The sequence below is a fragment of the Drosophila bipectinata genome, chromosome XL (assembly GCF_030179905.1).
Source record: "Drosophila bipectinata strain 14024-0381.07 chromosome XL, DbipHiC1v2, whole genome shotgun sequence".
Classification (NCBI taxonomy): domain Eukaryota; kingdom Metazoa; phylum Arthropoda; class Insecta; order Diptera; family Drosophilidae; genus Drosophila; species Drosophila bipectinata.
In genome coordinates this window covers 17,138,200-17,159,281 of record NC_091734.1, presented here as the reverse complement: position 1 = coordinate 17,159,281, position 21,082 = coordinate 17,138,200, and the positions used below count along the sequence as shown (strand labels likewise).

Genomic DNA, 21,082 nt, shown 5'->3' with positions numbered 1-21,082 from the left:
GGTGGGACAACGCCCTCCCTCAAGATTTCTGTCAGCGATGGGTTGACTTCCTAAAGAATTACTCGGTGCTCGATCAGATTCGTGTTCCTCGGTGGGTCGCGTTCCGACCACACCTAAAGGTCGAAACCCACGGGTTCTGCGACGCTTCACAGAAGGCGTACGGCGCAGCAATTTACGTTCGTGTCGAGGTTGGGTCCACGTTAATAGTGACCCTGCTGACTGCAAAGACTCGAGAGGCCCCAGTTAAAACGGTGTCGCTCCCTCGGCTAGAACTGTGCGGTGCCTTGTTGTTGTCCGAAATGGCCACCGCTGTTCTGCCACAAATGCCAGGGGCCGCGTCTGTCCTATACTGTTGGACCGACTCGACTATTGTCCTCGCATGGCTGCATAAGCCAGCGTGCCAGTGGACAACGTTCGTGGTCAACCGGGTGACCAAGATCACCCAGTTCACCGACGTGCAGAAATGGGCACATGTCCGCTCCGAGCAGAACCCTGCGAATCTCGCTAGCCGGGGCGGAATTCTCCAAGATCTTGCAGATAACCAGTAGTGGTGGCACGGTCCTGACTGGCTGCAAAGGTCTCGCAGCGACTGGCCCACTCATGGCAATGATGCCCCCGCGACTGAACTCGAGAAGCGAGTACTCAAGGTCCTTGTCCCGTACGGCCCCCACGGAGATCTTCTTGAACGTTTTTCCACACTCGACAAGGCATTACGAGTCCTTGCCTATGTTAATCGCTTCATCCAGCGCACGCGGAAGATTCGATCCTCGTTTGAAGAGCACCTGACCGCTAATGAGGTTTCGTCGGCTAAACGTCTTCTAGTTTCCGTCACTCAGCGCAGACACTTCGTCTCTGAGATGGGCTGCTTCAGCGAAAAGCGTCCAATATCGGCATCCAGTCCGATTCACAATCTGAACCCCTTCGTGGATTCGCAAGGCCTTATGAGAGCCTGCGGCCGGGTCACGTACTCTGATCTTCTCCAATATGACTAACGGCACCCTATTATCCTTCCGTACGACTGCCATCTGTCTCGACTCCTGGTTCAATTTACACATCGCATCACGCTGCACGGTCAGCTGATGATCCGTCTGATCCGGGCCAAATTCTGGATTCCAAGGGTGAGGAAGTCCGTCGTCTATTCTTGTAAGGTATGTGTCATCCACAAGAAGAAGTTGCAGACGCAACTCATGGGAGAGTTACCCAAGGGAGAGCGCCCATTCACGTACACCTGTGTGGATTATGCCGGTCCTTTCGAGATAAAAAACTATACGGGGAGAGCCTGTCTCATCACAAAGGGTTATGTGTTGGTGTTTGTGTGCTTCTTCACTAAGGCCATCCATTTAGAGCCTACGTCGGACCTTACGACCGAGAAATTTCTGGCCGATTTTCTCCAGAGCCTAAAAGGGGCTGTGACCGGTGCCTATAGTCACCAGCAGCTTCTCTGGCATTTCATTCCTCCGGGAGCTCCCCACATGGGGGGCCTGTGGGAAGCAGGCATCAAGAGTTTACAGACCTTGTTCTACAAGTCCACCGCCACGCGGAAATACACCTTTGAGGAGCTGGCTACTCTCCTGGTTGGCCTGAATTCGCGGCCACTCGCGCCAATGTCCGAAGACCCTGCTGATCTGTTGGCTCTTACACCCGGGCACTTTCTTGTGGGAAACCCACTTCTCGCCACGGTCGAGCCCAAGATAAAGGGGGACACCACTTCCATCATTAATCGCTCGCAACACCTCAAGGCTCTTCAGCAGCAATTTCGGCTGCGATGGAAGGAAGAGTACCTCAAGGAGTTCCATAAGAGGAATAAGTGGCAAGCCCCTACGAGGGATCTCCGCGTTGGGGATATAGTCGTCATCAAGGAGGACAACCTTCCGTCTAATGAGTGGCGTTTTGGCAGGGTTGACGCGGTGTATCCAGGATCCGATGGCCATGTCCGCGTGATCGACATCCGCACCGCGCGAGGGCTCGTCAAGCGGCCCTTTTCTAAGGTCGTGCTTCTTCCGTTGGAAGCGTCCGCCTACCCACAGTAATTAACATTTCTTCCGCTCCAATGTTCCTGTCCATTGTGTTGTCTCGTAGCTCTGCCCGTAGTTCCGAACCTTCCGTCACACCGATTCTGATAATGTTATGTGTTCCTTCACCATATTTCCGTCAGCCATAGCCAACACGATGTCGCCACGCCCACGCAACACCCAATCGCTGGAGAGCAGATGTACTCGAGGTATTCCATCCTACCGTTGCCGAGTCTGCAATGGAATCCACGCCTTGAAGAAGTGTCGGCGCTTCCTACGCCTTAGTGCCGAGAAGCGGCTCCGAGCGGTTCTCGTGAACTGGTATTTCTCGAGCTGCCTGGCCCACGAGCACTCCGACGGATCCTGGATCGGCTGGGTGACGGCTGTAAGACGTGTGGTCAGGATCACAACACGCTGCTGCACCTCGTGGAGAAGCCGCGGGCTCGGAAGGAAGTCCTCGGCGAAAGGCACGCCAAGAGGAGCACCGGTCACGGAGCGCGGGAGACAGGACACGGAGTGTTTCGTCTGGCGCCCGGCCGTCATCCGCCAACTCCCGTCGTCCTGGGCGCGAATATGTACCCGCGGATTATGCAACCGGGCTTCCTGAAGATCCAGGACGGGCTGCCAGTGGCCCAGTGCACAGTTTTTGGATGGGTCGTGCCCCGAGCCTGTCACCAGCCATAACAACGAGGGACCTATTGCAACCCGAGCGATTGCAAGGGGGGCGGAATGTTAAGCTGTGGATAAGAGCGCATCCGCGCTGAAGAGTGCGTCCGCGCTGAAGAGCGCACCCGCGCTGAGTGCATCCGCACTCGCCCCTCTGTGCACTCTCTCACTCGTTGGTTGTCGTCGATCGTCTTTTTTTTGTACTAGTTAAGTTTAAATCCTCTGTAAGCAGACAAATAAAGCTGAACGCGTTCCTTCTGAATTTATGAAAAGACGCCCCCGGCTTCTTACTTCAATACATTTCTGGGATCTTTTGCGGCAGCAACGCCCCCTTACAACTTTTTGGTCCTTCGAGACGGATATTTTGGATATTTTCTACCAGCAGTCCAGGCATTGTTCCGTCAAAGATAAGTACGACATTTTTACCGTCTCCGTCTCTTTGCCGGTTTTCAGCAGTGGTCCGAACATTAAATTTCGTTCACACTGCTGCAAGATTTGTTGTTTTTTCTACGTGTCAACTCCAAGTCCGAGTTTTCTGACACCATGGCACCTTGAATTTTTCTAAAAAAAACAAAAAAAAAACACTACAAAATTTTCCATCCATCTCCGTTTTGTGTGCCTCGCCATATTCCTCGCGAATTTTGGCCTCTCCGTTATCCATTCGCTCGCCAACCGTCGAGGCATATATGCATCCACATATATACACACATACATATATTTTTTTTCGGTGCAATTAATCCGCAAAGAGAAAAAAAAAATCCGCAAGTGAACAGTGAAATTGTGTGGTGACAAAAAAGGGCATATTTAATATTGGCCAGCCGGTGTGAAGTGGTTCCGGTAATTTCCAAGTTCACCGAACAGAAATTATATTATTATTATTGGTGTTTTTATAGCTAGAGAATTGAGATGGCAAGATTGGTTAAAATGCGATTTTTGGCAAAATAATACGACATCCCAAATTTTATAAGGATCGGTCGACTAAATCCTATAGCTGCCACATAGCTGAACAATCGGAAATGACCCAACTTTCGTGTTTTGATAGATATAAACTTGGAACTTTGTACAGATTCTATTTTTGGTCAGTTGATCCGACCCGACAAATTTCATTAGGATCGGCCGACTATATCTTATAGCTGCCATATAACTGAACGATCGGAAATGGTATTTGGTAAAAACAGTTTGGTGTTTTTGAAGATAGAAGCTTGGGACTTTCTTTAGATTTTGTTTTGTAATGAATTGATTATATTATGATATTCTCATAAGGATCGGCCAACTATATCCGATTTTTTGCGATATATATCGGGTTTTTAACTGCAAGGGTATATCAACTTCGGCTCCGGCCGAAGTAAGCTTTCCTTCTTGTTTTTATTTACTATCAACATTTTACTGCTCCTAATGTCATTTCATTACAACTTTCAATAACATAGTGCGACCAAAAAAATATTTTGAGGAACTTTTAAAGTGTATGTTGGGATCGGGGCGAGGTTGCTACACGATTCCTTTATTCTTACTCAAATCAATGATGTGTGGCGCGCGCTAAAAAACTTCGTCCGTTTCCCTCACGTAGCTAGCTTGACCTAGCGATATTCCGCCATTTGACAAATATCGAATAGCTTAACATCTAGCATTTTTCAAAACTAGCTTTAAACATTATTCAACCCTAATTTTAACGTTTTCATTATTCAAATATAAACTTAAATCTATGACGGCGGTAACATTCCCTCCCCCGTAATTAATCCCGATACGTGGTCAGTTACCATTCACCAAGCCGACGTCCAGAACTCCTACCTTTGTTGCTGATCTTTCCATAACGCCATGCTGCGTCTTGATGGTCACGCGTCGAACTTGTCCATCCTTGGCCATCCATGAGCACGTCGTTGTCGTAGATGAGCTCTACGTAATCAGTTACGCGTCCTTTTAACCACAGGTTCCTATGGAGAAGCTCATCTACGACTACGAGGTGCTTTCGATGGTGATTGGTACCTTCTCAAGCCATTTGGTGCGCCTGGTTAATACGAACGCATAGATTCATCCTCTCTATGGGCAGCGGCTTATATTCGCTCGCTGATCCTAGCAGCAGGTGGTTTGGAGTCAGGTCGGCGTCATCCTCGGAATCCAAACTTACGAACGTGAGAGATCGCGAGTTGATAATAAATTGTACCTTCATCAATGCGTATGTCAGCCCCTCGTCGTTGAAAGAGCAACTTGAGCAAATGTTCTTCAAGATTCCTTTAGTTCTCCGGACGAGTCTCTCCCATGCTCCACCCATGTGCGTCTGACAGGCGAACAAAGCCACCTACCTTTCTATTTGCGCCGGCCGTTCACCAATTACGGGCCAAAATAGTCAACGCCTGTATAGGTGAACGGCCTCTCGAAGTTTCCAACTCTTGCCCTCGGGATCGGTGCCATATGGGGTGGTCTGGGAACTGCTCTATTAATCTTGCATCGTTGGCATGTGTTAAGTTCAAATTTATTCAGTACTCGTAGCCGGCTGATATAAAACGAATTTTGGATGCCGTTTATTAAAGTCTCATGAGCGACATGGTGATACTTTTCGTGGAAGCTTCTAACTATGAGGTTGGCAGTACTCCATTGTTGTCCAGGTATGCGTTTAATCCGGCCAATCTGCTTCCCTTGAGGAGCACCGGTCTCGCGGATAACGATTTTAGTTTTTCTGCGAAGACGATGGCTTCAGATTGGTTGTTTAGCAGCATCTTTGCCTTGCTTACATGAGCCATTTCGATTGCAGCCGATCAATGAACAGGAGTACTAGCGCTACTCGCCGTATAATCGCCGCCAATTGGAGAAATCGTGCGCGTTAAACGTAACCACTGATCTCGTATGCGTCGTCATCACATGCTTCCGTATCTCCGAAGTACCCATGATGCTCTCCTGCTTTTTGGATGTTGGCCAGTTGCTTGCATCGGTCTTCAGGAACTCCGGGCCCGTTATCCACGTCTCTTGCTAGGTTTGCCCGGTGACCTTGGTAGCTCCATCTGCTACGTTCAGCTTTGAAGAAATCCACCGCCATTGCTTGACCAGTGTTGTTTCCAGAATTTCGGCGACTCTGTACATCACGAACTGATGAAAGTTGCGGGGGTCCATAGTTAACCACTGCAACACTGTCTTGGAGTCCGACCAGTATGTGGCTTTGTCGATTCGTAGGTTGCGTGTGCTCATCACCATGTGGTCTAAACGTGCTCCCAAAACTGCTGCCTGCAGCTCTATACGCGGAATCGATAGTGGTTTTAAAGGTGCTCTCTTGGATTTCGGTATAACCAACGACATGACGACTTTGTCATCCGTTGCCCCACGCAAGTAGCAGACTGCAGAATACGCTTGCTCGCAGGCGTCGAAAAATGTGTGGAGTCCAACTTGACCTGGCTCCGAGGTGGCTGGGGCAAAGCATCTAGGGACCTCGATAGTCCCTATCTCTTGCAAAATGGTTTTCCATTGGCGCCATTCTTCTAGCATTCTTTCAGGTAGCTCTTGATCCCATTCAAAATTTTGCCACCATATGTGCTGGAGGTGTATTTTTAGCCCAATCGTCTGGCATGATAAAAATCCCAATGGATCGAGAATCCACATCAGAACTTGTAGTACTTCTCGCTTGGTAGGGACTGCGTTTTCCGCAAGCTCTTCACGCGTCAGCTTTGAAAATCTGAAGATAAACTTGAACATATCATTATGTGGGTCCCAGGGTATGTCCTTTTCTGTTGAATAAAAATCCACGGGCTTTTGGCTTCCAACGTTGCCATTATCCTGCAAGCTTTTAAGTACTTCTTCCGAATTCGACGACCAAATACGGATCTCGAATCCGCCTCTGTGATGTACTTCTATTACTTGTCTGGTGATCTGGATGGACTTATGTTCGTTCCTCATGCTATCGATGAAGTCGTCAACGTAGTGCACCCTTTGGATGGCGTTTAAGGCCAATGGGAAATCTTCTTGGTGGGTTTCCGCGATCTTGTCTCGAACAATGTACACTATAAACGGCGCGCAGCTAATCTATTTGTCGCTGCCTTTGTCATACCACAAAAATCGTAGGTGAATCTGTGGCTCGAAACATCCCAGCAACCGCTACGTCAGCGGGGTTCATCTGCATGAGATGGTCTTTTCTCCATCTTTAACAATAGATGGTTCTTGTTCATGTCCGGATTGCCTTCCCGCACATGTTCTCTCCGTTGCCGGCTATACTGATTAGCGTATCGATGGCTATCGCTTTGCCGTGCCGTGGCTGCAACCCGCAAGACAGCAATCGCAACTTCAATCCTTGCTCTCAATGTCGTCTACGCCTGCACACTCGAAATGATACCACCTTTCGCAAACGTCACACTGTATCCAATTTTCCGACGCTTTCTCGTTTTTGTGGCTGCTGTGTCTGCTATCCTGTGGCTGCTAGGGACGCGACGCCTCACCTCTGCCTTTATCCGCAAGAGTCTTTTCCTCTGCCCAGGTCCACAGGAGTTCTGGTTTTCCTCAAAAATGAGGTGCTCCACTTAACAAAGATCTGGCTGCTAGGGACGCGATGCCTTAGTTTTTTTTAGACATTTTTCGCCTCCAGTCGTTTAGCTGTTTTCCGCCTGCGACGCGACGCTGTTTCTCCCCCCTAATCCTCTGGTAACGAAGTTATTGGAGAAATTTTTTTTAGTAATTTTGTGATCGGGGCGAGTTTGCTACACGATTTTTTTAAGCCAACATTGGTTGGGTTTGGTTTATTTTTCCTTTATTCTTACTCAAATCAATGCTGTGTGGCGCGCGCTAAAAAACTTCGTCCGTTTCCCACCCCTCGCTTGCTTCACCTAGCGATGACAGACTCCTTGTTTTTCCGCCATTTTACAAATATAGAATAGCTTAACATCTAGCATTTTTTAAAACAAATTCCAAACATTATTCAACACTAATTCTAATGTTTTCGTTATTCAAATATAAACTATAATTCAAATATAAAATTTATGACGGCGGTAATAGTGATATAGAAGGAATTGTTTATCAGGTCGAATATTGAGTGTGGCGAGCAAAATTTAGTGTATGTTCACGACTCAGACATTCGTCACCCATAATAACATAATCACACAACCAAATCCAAAAATTGTTTTGACAATGATGATACAGAAGAATTCAAGGAGATATAAATTAAAAACAAACAAATCCCACATAAACTAAATTTTGCACGTTACAAAAAGTTTTAATTTCCAAAAAAATATTAATATTTTGTCCAAAGAAATTTATTTGAGATGACTTCCTGTACGACTTCAGGCATGCTCTCTACAAATTTCTATTATATCTTTGGCAATACGTATCCATTCAGCTACAACACGCTCCCAAAATTTTTACCTGTTTTATGGAACTGTTTTGTACTGCCCGAGCCGTCTTTTCATGATTGACCAAAGATTTTCAATTGGATTGAGGTCGGGACATTGTGCTGGGCATCCCATTTATTTAAATGGTTGCCTTCCAATCCATTCCTTAACAATTTTCGAAGTGTGCTTCGGATCCCCATCTTTTTGAAAAACCATTTCTTTTTCAAAACAAGCACATTTTTCAATAAAAAATGCCTGAAATGAGGAGAAACAAGGTCCTAACCTAACACTAAAGGAAGATTTCAAAAGCTACAACATTTAACAATTGAAAAACGTTGGAAATTTTAAAATCGGCTTAAAATTACGCGTTTAGGAATTTTTAAGCGCAAAAATGTCTTGAAAAACGGTTTTTCTAAATAAATCAAGATTTTGAGGGTATTAAATATTTCAAACACGGTTTTGTGCTATATTCGACTTAACAATTTCTACTATGTCTCTTTATATATATTAAATATTTTTAGAAATAATAAAAATAAATAAATTATATATCATATTTTTAATATATTTGGTGGGTCAATAAGACTTCTCCTTTATTTTCAATTTACCTTGGGAGTTTTTTACAAATATTTCCCAAGAACTCTATTGAGATTTCTTTGCATGAATTCGTGTTAAGGGGGGACATCTGAGTAACAGGCGAAAAAAAAAAGATTTTCTGGAATTTTTTTTGGCCAAATAAAAACAATTAATCGAAAATTCGTAACTGAGGTTTTATTATATTATATTTAAACTACACAATACAATTTTTTTTTTAATAAATCGAAAACAAAATGCCGGCCCTGCAGCCCTTATTCGTGGGCCCTATTTTTTTAAAGGGGGTCCATGGCCGAACACCTAACGTCCGTAATTTTTTATCTAGAACAAAAAATCAAGTTTGGTTAGTTTCTGTATCTCAACGGCGAAAGTTTCAAATAAAAATATCAAATAATGACAGAGATACAGCCCATAATCGTAGCGCGCCTACACCGAAAAGTATGAGTTTCTCGGTAGCGTCTAAACTTTAAACGCGTTTTTCTCGGAACGACATTTTTGTGTGCGGCGCAGGTGATTCACAAAATTCTATGGTACCGATCTAGCTGAAATTTGGATATGTTGTTCTAAAAAGTAACACCTCTGTCCCGTACTAGAATCATTTATTTTTAATGATTAGTTTTTTTTGTATCATTAATTTAAGATAAGTTTTTTAAATTTTTTAAAATTTTTTTTTTTGTCAGTTCGCCATTTTGTTGTTTATTGATGAAAGTATTTCATTCTAGTACGGGACAGAGCCATAAGCTTACAAAACAATAATCTATTCTAATTTTTTGTTTCGGATGACTCTAGCAGTCGAAATCACCTGCGCCAGGGACCTAATTTTTTTTTTATATGCATACTTTGGCATGCTATAAAGTGTATTAAACTACACAAGAATAAATTAAACAAAATATTTTCAAATAGTTTATGATGCCTATAAAAATGAAAATTGCATATGTGAAAATTGGACCGATCGCATTTATTCCAAAAAAAATTTTTTACTAAAAAGTAGGCCGGAACATGAGACTACATCCTTAAGTACTGTGGGATATACCTGTGAGGCATCGCCGCAGAATGGAAAATTTCGACACTACGTGTCGATACGTGTGTCGATAGACATATGTATTCTGAGTATACTGTCAAAATTTTAGATCGATAGGTTAAGGGGTTATATACCTTCTTTTTCGAAGAAAAAGAGGAAAGTTTGAATTTTTTTTTAGGTATGTAGCAATTATTTAATTACACGGATGTTTTAATATTTTAATAGTACACTTTATTAAGAATGTTTTTACAAAATTTGGTGAAAAAATATTGAATAGTTTTTAAGGGGTGGCTGTTTTCCTTAGAGGCCTTTTTTTTTTTAGAGCCTTGCGGTGACAGTTCCCCAGGTCAAACAGGTCAACTTAAATCATAAAAGTAAAAAAATTTCATTAGTTTAGAGTAATCTCTTGTGCTTGAACGATCGATTTTAAAATTTTTTGTTTTTGTTTCGATATGGCAGCGTTTTATGCTAAAAATGAACGTTTTGGTCTCTAGAAATTTCACTAAAAAATTTATTTCGCCGAAAAAAAATTTTGCGCGTGAAAAGTCGATCGTTCAAGCACAAGAGAATTTCATTACGAACATTTTAAAAAAAATTTGAAGTAAATCGGTTCAGTAGTTTTCCGTCAATCATTGTCACCGCAAAGTCATTTTTCAAGAAACACCATTTCGAGATATTCGCGTTTAATGTTTCAAGTTCAGTTCAAGACCGCAATGAGGCGCGCGGTTAGGAGCGCTGTAACTTTTTTTCTACTGCTCCAATCTCTATGAAAATTTGGGAAAATGTTCTCAAGGAATTGTTCTTTAAGATAAAGCAATAAAAAAATTTTCGATTTTTTGAAAATAAAAAAGGTATATAACCCCTTAAGAGTTGTTCGAGTTACGTGTTCGGCCAACTCAAAAAAAGTGGTTTCGAGAAAATCGCGTTTAAAGTTTAAAGTACTGTGGGACATACCTGTAAGGCATCGACGCAGAATGGAAAATTTCGACACTTAGACACTTTGGCCGCACTCTATCTTATGAAATGTTATTTTAAAGACCCAAAAAAATTTTTTTTAGCGAAAAAAAAAATTTCTGATTTTTTCAAAACTCTACTCAGATGTCCCCCCTTAAGCAATCACACAAATGGAAGCATTATAATACACTAAACATTATAAAAACCTATATTACTGGTGTCCTATATTATTGGTGTCCACAGCTCACTTTAACAATCGATAGCACTTACTGATAATTATCATTCTTGGTATTGAGTTTTACGAAGCTATATAATTGCATAAAAAAACTGATAAATTGATGTTTGATAAAAATATTTAATACCACAAAAATGGCCAAATTCTCCATAGTGCAATGTAGCCCCAAGCGATCCGAACATGCAGAGGATACCAAAATTTCCAATGCTGGAAAATTTTGGTTCCACGCCTTGTACCGACTTTCATTAAGACTGCTCATGGAGACCAATTACATTCAAAAACCATAGAGGGACTTCGACGATGTTATTTCTAGCCTTTGTTTAAAACCCTTTGTCAATACTGGTTTTACTATTATTAAGGCCACGAAAAACCCTAACCGCTTATAGGAAACACTTGAATACCCCAGCGTTTCTTTTAGAAATTATTTTTTTGATATTTTGGAGCATTTGTGGAGCCAAGTTCCACCTCACCAAGTTCTCCTTTCCGAAACCTGTCCGCAAGTTCACCGCCGCTTCAATAGCGCGATATTTAAAGGAAGATTTTTATACCCTTGCAGAGGGTATTATAATTTTGTCCAAAACGCAGTGCTTGTGAAACGCAGTGAAGGAGACATCTCCGACCCTATAAAGTATATAAATTTTTGATCAGGATCACCTCCTGAGGTCATATAAGCATGTCCGTCTGTCTGTCCGTCTGTCTGTTTCTACGCAAACTAGTCTCTCAGTTTTAAAGCTATCGTCTTGAAACTTTGTTACACCCTTCTTTTTTTTGCCAGGTTCTATTCCAGGGCCATTCACCTTTCCGGCCACTCAATAATTATAGTCGAAAATTTAATTATCGAAAAATTATAATTAAATAATTTAATTGTCAACCTTCTGTCTGAATCGAGCCGCGGTTTCAATTCCACCATTCCAGCTTCGTGATAATTAACCTCAATTTATTCAAAATTAAGATTTTCAACTCCTCCCTTCCAACTCCATAATAATTAAATCCGACAATTAGGCAAAAATTAGTTATTTAGTTTTTTTTTTGTGTTAAATCCTAACCAAGGTCAAGTCCAGGAATTCAATATTTACGTACGAGCCATACTGATCGAAATATACATATGTATATAGACAGTCATCAATTTTTTTTCCGAACGAGCACGAATTTTCCGGTACTTGTCCATTTTCCGTTCCGTCATTTTCTTAGCGCCGCTTCTACTCCGCATCAGGCAACATCCGCCTGGAATCTCAACAAACCTTTGACGAATGAGGCTCTGTCAAGCTATTGGTCAATAGCCAGTTGAAAATCCTTTTCAACATCCAGGCTATTTCTCAAGAGTCCGGGGTCGCGCTGAAGGAGCTGCAAGCCACCATTCAGAGTTGTCTGACAGCCCTAGCAATGTCCGCCATCAATGTTGAGGCTTGGGACTGCCTCCTGGTGTTTATGATTTCGTCAAAGCTCCCCAAAGTCACACTTTCCATGTGGGAGCAATCCGTTCATAATAAGACCGAAATTCCAACATGGAAGGAATTAGACAACTTCCTGACAGAGCGCCATCGCACTCTGGAAGCAATCGACGACGTCAGGCCTAGTGGCTCCGGGCAACTTCCGCCAAGGTCGGGAACTCCTACTGCCCCTGCTCGAAGGCTCCATTCATACGAGACTCGAGTGGTTCCGGGCCCCACGGGTTGCAATCTCTGTTCGAGGGAGAACCACCCCATTCGCTTATGTCCGCGGTTCTTGAAAATGGACGTAAATGGGCGCTCGGACTACATTAAAAGGAAGCAGCTATGTTTGAACTGTTTTGCCCGAGGGCACCAGCAACGAGACTGCACGAGCGCCCATTCCTGCTTCACATGTCACAGCCGACACCACACCCTTCTGCACCGCGGCAATCCGTTCGCCACCGCTCCAAGTCCGCCTACGACAGCAAGGGCTCGACCCGCACAGACTGCCAGAAGCACAAACGGCTCAGAGGATCAGTCGGATGTGCAGGTGTGTTTCGCTTCCGGGTCAGGAGCCGTCCTACTAGGCACGGCCCTTATCAACGTGTGCCATTTGGGGTGCAGCTTCCAGGCACGAACACTGATAAACTCAGGGTCCGAAGCGACCTTCATAACGGAACGACTGTTCAACCTCGTCAAACCACCCTTCAAGACGATTCAAGCCCAAGTTTCCGGCCTTAATCAGACCATTTCCGCGCCATCAGACCACAAAATTGTGCCATTTCTCCATTCGGTCGCCGTCTAGACCCGGGCTACAATTAGAGACTGCGGCCTACGTTCTTCCGCAGTTGGCAGGAAATCTGCCATCATACCCGATTCCGCGAGATCGTCTCAAGGGGCTGCCCGACATTCCCCTGGCGGACCCCAACTTCTTTGAGAGCTCCCAAGTCGATGTGTTAATAGGAGCTGACATTCTTCCGTCCATTCTCCTCGGTAATGCCAAGGCTAACATATGCGGGTCGCTTCTCGGTCAGGAGACCATTTTTGGATGGGTGCTGACAGGCCCATTATCTCCAGCCAATCCCCGCAGCGTGTCGGTTTTTTCCACACGAATGGCCCCCAGCCTCGGTGACTCAATGGATCAGCTCCTCACCAAATTCTGGGAGGTGGAAGATGTGCCCACACAGATAAGTTCGGAATCGGATTCAGTTTGCGAGCACAATTTTGTCCAGACGACGAAAAGAGACGAGTGTGGCAAGTACGTTGTGACGCTCCCCTTACGCGACTCCGGGCAGAAGGGTTCCGGGCTAGCGGCTTCACGGTCCTTTGCCCTTGCTCAGTTCCTGCGTAATGAGAAGCGCCTGAAAAGGGACCCGCCCCTTAAGGACCGCTATGACTCGGTAATTCAGGAGTACATCGACTTAGGCCACATGACCGAGGTCTCTCCCGCAAGCAATTCCGCTACCTACTATATTCCACATCATGCCGTCTTCAAGCCCGAAAGCATGACCTTGGCGGGTGGTCTTCAATGCTTCGAGCCCGTCCGCAAACGGGACCAGTCTGAGCCACATTCTTACGCGGGCCCGGTCTTACAATCCGACCTGACGATTCAAATCCTAAAGTGGCGATACTTTAGGTTTGTCTTCAACGCCGACATCGAATGATGTATCGGCAAATTTGGGTAGACCCCAAGCAAAGGGTCCGCTCCAACGTATTTTGTTTCGCAGTCCCGATGGGGATATCCGCGACTACGAGTTGAAAACGGTCACCTTCAGTTTCAATTATGCCCCGTTCCTGGCGATCCGTGCGCTGCAACAGCTCGCTTACGACGAAGAGTCGAAGTATCCGCAGGCAAGCCAAATTATCCGGCATTTTACGTTCGGGCAAAAATGTTCATGCAAGACATTTGGCTTCTGGATCTAGGGTGGGACAACGCCCTCCCTCAAGATTTCTGTCAGCGATGGGTTGACTTCCTAAAGAATTACTCGGTGCTCGATCAGATTCGTGTTCCTCGGTGGGTCGCGTTCCGACCACACCTAAAGGTCGAAACCCACGGGTTCTGCGACGCTTCACAGAAGGCGTACGGCGCAGCAATTTACGTTCGTGTCGAGGTTGGGTCCACGTTAATAGTGACCCTGCTGACTGCAAAGACTCGAGAGGCCCCAGTTAAAACGGTGTCGCTCCCTCGGCTAGAACTGTGCGGTGCCTTGTTGTTGTCCGAAATGGCCACCGCTGTTCTGCCACAAATGCCAGGGGCCGCGTCTGTCCTATACTGTTGGACCGACTCGACTATTGTCCTCGCATGGCTGCATAAGCCAGCGTGCCAGTGGACAACGTTCGTGGTCAACCGGGTGACCAAGATCACCCAGTTCACCGACGTGCAGAAATGGGCACATGTCCGCTCCGAGCAGAACCCTGCGAATCTCGCTAGCCGGGGCGGAATTCTCCAAGATCTTGCAGATAACCAGTAGTGGTGGCACGGTCCTGACTGGCTGCAAAGGTCTCGCAGCGACTGGCCCACTCATGGCAATGATGCCCCCGCGACTGAACTCGAGAAGCGAGTACTCAAGGTCCATGTCACGAAGGCGCCCCCCGAAGATCTTCTTGAACGTTTTTCCACACTCGACAAGGCATTACGAGTCCTTGCCTATGTTAATCGCTTCATCCAGCGCACGCGGAAGATTCGATCCTCGTTTGAAGAGCACCTGACCGCTAATGAGGTTTCGTCGGCTAAACGTCTTCTAGTTTCCGTCACTCAGCGCAGACACTTCGTCTCTGAGATGGGCTGCTTCAGCGAAAAGCGTCCAATATCGGCATCCAGTCCGATTCACAATCTGAACCCCTTCGTGGATTCGCAAGGCCTTATGAGAGCCTGCGGCCGGGTCACGTACTCTGATCTTCTCCAATATGACTAACGGCACCCTATTATCCTTCCGTACGACTGCCATCTGTCTCGACTCCTGGTTCAATTTACACATCGCATCACGCTGCACGGTCAGCTGATGATCCGTCTGATCCGGGCCAAATTCTGGATTCCAAGGGTGAGGAAGTCCGTCGTCTATTCTTGTAAGGTATGTGTCATCCACAAGAAGAAGTTGCAGACGCAACTCATGGGAGAGTTACCCAAGGGAGAGCGCCCATTCACGTACACCTGTGTGGATTATGCCGGTCCTTTCGAGATAAAAAACTATACGGGGAGAGCCTGTCTCATCACAAAGGGTTATGTGTTGGTGTTTGTGTGCTTCTTCACTAAGGCCATCCATTTAGAGCCTACGTCGGACCTTACGACCGAGAAATTTCTGGCCGATTTTCTCCAGAGCCTAAAAGGGGCTGTGACCGGTGCCTATAGTCACCAGCAGCTTCTCTGGCATTTCATTCCTCCGGGAGCTCCCCACATGGGGGGCCTGTGGGAAGCAGGCATCAAGAGTTTACAGACCTTGTTCTACAAGTCCACCGCCACGCGGAAATACACCTTTGAGGAGCTGGCTACTCTCCTGGTTGGCCTGAATTCGCGGCCACTCGCGCCAATGTCCGAAGACCCTGCTGATCTGTTGGCTCTTACACCCGGGCACTTTCTTGTGGGAAACCCACTTCTCGCCACGGTCGAGCCCAAGATAAAGGGGGACACCACTTCCATCATTAATCGCTCGCAACACCTCAAGGCTCTTCAGCAGCAATTTCGGCTGCGATGGAAGGAAGAGTACCTCAAGGAGTTCCATAAGAGGAATAAGTGGCAAGCCCCTACGAGGGATCTCCGCGTTGGGGATATAGTCGTCATCAAGGAGGACAACCTTCCGTCTAATGAGTGGCGTTTTGGCAGGGTTGACGCGGTGTATCCAGGATCCGATGGCCATGTCCGCGTGATCGACATCCGCACCGCGCGAGGGCTCGTCAAGCGGCCCTTTTCTAAGGTCGTGCTTCTTCCGTTGGAAGCGTCCGCCTACCCACAGTAATTAACATTTCTTCCGCTCCAATGTTCCTGTCCATTGTGTTGTCTCGTAGCTCTGCCCGTAGTTCCGAACCTTCCGTCACACCGATTCTGATAATGTTATGTGTTCCTTCACCATATTTCCGTCAGCCATAGCCAACACGATGTCGCCACGCCCACGCAACACCCAATCGCTGGAGAGCAGATGTACTCGAGGTATTCCATCCTACCGTTGCCGAGTCTGCAATGGAATCCACGCCTTGAAGAAGTGTCGGCGCTTCCTACGCCTTAGTGCCGAGAAGCGGCTCCGAGCGGTTCTCGTGAACTGGTATTTCTCGAGCTGCCTGGCCCACGAGCACTCCGACGGATCCTGGATCGGCTGGGTGACGGCTGTAAGACGTGTGGTCAGGATCACAACACGCTGCTGCACCTCGTGGAGAAGCCGCGGGCTCGGAAGGAAGTCCTCGGCGAAAGGCACGCCAAGAGGAGCACCGGTCACGGAGCGCGGGAGACAGGACACGGAGTGTTTCGTCTGGCGCCCGGCCGTCATCCGCCAACTCCCGTCGTCCTGGGCGCGAATATGTACCCGCGGATTATGCAACCGGGCTTCCTGAAGATCCAGGACGGGCTGCCAGTGGCCCAGTGCACAGTTTTTGGATGGGTCGTGCCCCGAGCCTGTCACCAGCCATAACAACGAGGGACCTATTGCAACCCGAGCGATTGCAAGGGGGGCGGAATGTTAAGCTGTGGATAAGAGCGCATCCGCGCTGAAGAGTGCGTCCGCGCTGAAGAGCGCACCCGCGCTGAGTGCATCCGCACTCGCCCCTCTGTGCACTCTCTCACTCGTTGGTTGTCGTCGATCGTCTTTTTTTTGTACTAGTTAAGTTTAAATCCTCTGTAAGCAGACAAATAAAGCTGAACGCGTTCCTTCTGAATTTATGAAAAGACGCCCCCGGCTTCTTACTTCAATACATTTCTGGGATCTTTTGCGGCAGCAACGCCCCCTTACAACTTTTTGGTCCTTCGAGACGGATATTTTGGATATTTTCTACCAGCAGTCCAGGCATTGTTCCGTCAAAGATAAGTACGACATTTTTACCGTCTCCGTCTCTTTGCCGGTTTTCAGCAGTGGTCCGAACATTAAATTTCGTTCACACTGCTGCAAGATTTGTTGTTTTTTCTACGTGTCAACTCCAAGTCCGAGTTTTCTGACACCATGGCACCTTGAATTTTTCTAAAAAAAACAAAAAAAAAAACACTACAAAATTTTCCATCCATCTCCGTTTTGTGTGCCTCGCCATATTCCTCGCGAATTTTGGCCTCTCCGTTATCCATTCGCTCGCCAACCGTCGAGGCATATATGCATCCACATATATACACACATACATATATTTTTTTTCGGTGCAATTAATCCGCAAAGAGAAAAAAAAAATCCGCAAGTGAACAGTGAAATTGTGTGGTGACAAAAAAGGGCATATTTAATATTGGCCAGCCGGTGTGAAGTGGTTCCGGTAATTTCCAAGTTCACCGAACAGAAATTATATTATTATTATTGGTGTTTTTATAGCTAGAGAATTGAGATGGCAAGATTGGTTAAAATGCGATTTTTGGCAAAATAATACGACATCCCAAATTTTATAAGGATCGGTCGACTAAATCCTATAGCTGCCACATAGCTGAACAATCGGAAATGACCCAACTTTCGTGTTTTGATAGATATAAACTTGGAACTTTGTACAGATTCTATTTTTGGTCAGTTGATCCGACCCGACAAATTTCATTAGGATCGGCCGACTATATCTTATAGCTGCCATATAACTGAACGATCGGAAATGGTATTTGGTAAAAACAGTTTGGTGTTTTTGAAGATAGAAGCTTGGGACTTTCTTTAGATTTTGTTTTGTAATGAATTGATTATATTATGATATTCTCATAAGGATCGGCCAACTATATCCGATTTTTGCGATATATATCGGGTTTTAACTGCAAGGGTATATCAACTTCGGCTCCGGCCGAAGTAAGCTTTCCTTCTTGTTTTTATTTACTATCAACATTTTACTGCTCCTAATGTCATTTCATTACAACTTTCAATAACATAGTGCGACCAAAAAAATATTTTGAGGAACTTTTAAAGTGTATGTTGGGATCGGGGCGAGGTTGCTACACGATTCCTTTATTCTTACTCAAATCAATGATGTGTGGCGCGCGCTAAAAAACTTCGTCCGTTTCCCTCACGTAGCTAGCTTGACCTAGCGATATTCCGCCATTTGACAAATATCGAATAGCTTAACATCTAGCATTTTTCAAAACTAGCTTTAAACATTATTCAACCCTAATTTTAACGTTTTCATTATTCAAATATAAACTTAAATCTATGACGGCGGTAACATTCCCTCCCCCGTAATTAATCCCGATACGTGGTCAGTTACCATTCACCAAGCCGACGTCCAGAACTCCTACCTTTGTTGCTGATCTTTCCATAACGCCATGCTGCGTCTTGATGGTCACGCGTCGAACTTGTCCATCCTTGGCCATCCATGAGCACGTCGTTGTCGTAGATGAGCTCTACGTAATCAGTTACGCGTCCTTTTAACCACAGGTTCCTATGGAGAAGCTCATCTACGACTACGAGGTGCTTTCGATGGTGATTGGTACCTTCTCAAGCCATTTGGTGCGCCTGGTTAATACGAACGCATAGATTCATCCTCTCTATGGGCAGCGGCTTATATTCGCTCGCTGATCCTAGCAGCAGGTGGTTTGGAGTCAGGTCGGCGTCATCCTCGGAATCCAAACTTACGAACGTGAGAGATCGCGAGTTGATAATAAATTGTACCTTCATCAATGCGTATGTCAGCCCCTCGTCGTTGAAAGAGCAACTTGAGCAAATGTTCTTCAAGATTCCTTTAGTTCTCCGGACGAGTCTCTCCCATGCTCCACCCATGTGCGTCTGACAGGCGAACAAAGCCACCTACCTTTCTATTTGCGCCGGCCGTTCACCAATTACGGGCCAAAATAGTCAACGCCTGTATAGGTGAACGGCCTCTCGAAGTTTCCAACTCTTGCCCTCGGGATCGGTGCCATATGGGGTGGTCTGGGAACTGCTCTATTAATCTTGCATCGTTGGCATGTGTTAAGTTCAAATTTATTCAGTACTCGTAGCCGGCTGATATAAAACGAATTTTGGATGCCGTTTATTAAAGTCTCATGAGCGACATGGTGATACTTTTCGTGGAAGCTTCTAACTATGAGGTTGGCAGTACTCCATTGTTGTCCAGGTATGCGTTTAATCCGGCCAATCTGCTTCCCTTGAGGAGCACCGGTCTCGCGGATAACGATTTTAGTTTTTCTGCGAAGACGATGGCTTCAGATTGGTTGTTTAGCAGCATCTTTGCCTTGCTTACATGAGCCATTTCGATTGCAGCCGATCAATGAACAGGAGTACTAGCGCTACTCGCCGTATAATCGCCGCCAATTGGAGAAATCGTGCGCGTTAAACGTAACCACTGATCTCGTATGCGTCGTCATCACATGCTTCCGTATCTCCGAAGTACCCATGATGCTCTCCTGCTTTTTGGATGTTGGCCAGTTGCTTGCATCGGTCTTCAGGAACTCCGGGCCCGTTATCCACGTCTCTTGCTAGGTTTGCCCGGTGACCTTGGTAGCTCCATCTGCTACGTTCAGCTTTGAAGAAATCCACCGCCATTGCTTGACCAGTGTTGTTTCCAGAATTTCGGCGACTCTGTACATCACGAACTGATGAATGTTGCGGGGGTCCATAGTTAACCACTGCAACACTGTCTTGGAGTCCGACCAGTATGTGGCTTTGTCGATTCGTAGGTTGCGTGTGCTCATCACCATGTGGTCTAAACGTGCTCCCAAAACTGCTGCCTGCAGCTCTATACGCGGAATCGATAGTGGTTTTAAAGGTGCTCTCTTGGATTTCGGTATAACCAACGACATGACGACTTTGTCATCCGTTGCCCCACGCAAGTAGCAGACTGCAGAATACGCTTGCTCGCAGGCGTCGAAAAATGTGTGGAGTCCAACTTGACCTGGCTCCGAGGTGGCTGGGGCAAAGCATCTAGGGACCTCGATAGTCCCTATCTCTTGCAAAATGGTTTTCCATTGGCGCCATTCTTCTAGCATTCTTTCAGGTAGCTCTTGATCCCATTCAAAATTGTGCCACCATATGTGCTGGAGGTGTATTTTTAGCCCAATCGTCTGGCATGATAAAAATCCCAATGGATCGAGAATCCACATCAGAACTTGTAGTACTTCTCGCTTGGTAGGGACTGCGTTTTCCGCAAGCTCTTCACGCGTCAGCTTTGAAAATCTGAAGATAAACTTGAACATATCATTATGTGGGTCCCAGGGTATGTCCTTTTCTGTTGAATAAAAATCCACGGGCTTTTGGCTTCCAACGTTGCCATTATCCTGCAAGCTTTTAAGTACTTCTTCCGAATTCGACGACCAAATACGGATCTCGAATCCGCCTCTGTGATGTACTTCTATTACTTGTCTGGTGATCTGGATGGACTTATGTTCGTTCCTCATGCTATCGATGAAGTCGTCAACGTAGTGCACCCTTTGGATGGCGTTTAAGGCCAATGGGAAATCTTCTTGGTGGGTTTCCGCGATCTTGTCTCGAACAATGTACACTATAAACGGCGCGCAGCTAATCTATTTGTCGCTGCCTTTGTCATACCACAAAAATCGTAGGTGAATCTGTGGCTCGAAACATCCCAGCAACCGCTACGTCAGCGGGGTTCATCTGCATGAGATGGTCTTTTCTCCATCTTTAACAATAGATGGTTCTTGTTCATGTCCGGATTGCCTTCCCGCACATGTTCTCTCCGTTGCCGGCTATACTGATTAGCGTATCGATGGCTATCGCTTTGCCGTGCCGTGGCTGCAACCCGCAAGACAGCAATCGCAACTTCAA

At 46.0% G+C, this 21,082-nt stretch overlaps 3 protein-coding genes and 1 long non-coding RNA gene across 4 annotated transcripts; 1 reads left to right on the top strand and 3 right to left on the bottom strand.

The window, feature by feature from the left end:
• Positions 1-5,642: 5,642 nt before the first annotated feature.
• Positions 5,643-6,560, bottom strand: LOC138926509 (uncharacterized). Its single transcript, XM_070280902.1, has one exon. The coding sequence runs from the start codon at positions 6,558-6,560 to the stop codon at positions 5,643-5,645; it is 918 nt and encodes a 305-aa protein (XP_070137003.1).
• Positions 6,561-9,801: 3,241 nt separating this feature from the next.
• On the bottom strand, positions 9,802-10,454 carry LOC138926160 (uncharacterized). Its single transcript, XR_011442528.1, has 2 exons — positions 10,176-10,454; positions 9,802-9,953 (listed from the first exon to the last, which is right to left on the bottom strand). It is a non-coding gene; the product is annotated as an uncharacterized lncRNA (long non-coding RNA).
• A 2,059-nt stretch (positions 10,455-12,513) lies between these two features.
• LOC138926508 (uncharacterized) lies at positions 12,514-14,135 on the top strand. The gene is made up of 3 exons (XM_070280899.1): positions 12,514-12,519; positions 13,553-13,848; positions 13,940-14,135. Exons 1-3 carry the CDS (start codon positions 12,514-12,516, stop codon positions 14,133-14,135), a joined length of 498 nt encoding a protein of 165 aa, XP_070137000.1.
• A 5,641-nt stretch (positions 14,136-19,776) lies between these two features.
• LOC138926507 (uncharacterized) lies at positions 19,777-20,694 on the bottom strand. Its single transcript, XM_070280898.1, has one exon. It carries the CDS (start codon positions 20,692-20,694, stop codon positions 19,777-19,779), a length of 918 nt encoding a protein of 305 aa, XP_070136999.1.
• Between the last annotated feature and the right edge of the window lie 388 nt (positions 20,695-21,082).

What these genes read in the sequence shown, in the direction of transcription:
- LOC138926509 (XM_070280902.1), bottom strand. Translation starts at nt 6,560, where the DNA reads ATGAGGAACGAACATAAGTCCATCCAGATCACCAGACAAGTAATAGAA.
- LOC138926508 (XM_070280899.1), top strand. An exon ending in CTAAAGTGGCGATACTTTAG is followed by an intron (nt 13,849 to 13,939) that starts GTTTGTCTTCAA and finishes TTTGTTTCGCAG; the next exon opens with TCCCGATGGGGATATCCGCG.
- LOC138926507 (XM_070280898.1), bottom strand. Translation starts at nt 20,694, where the DNA reads ATGAGGAACGAACATAAGTCCATCCAGATCACCAGACAAGTAATAGAA.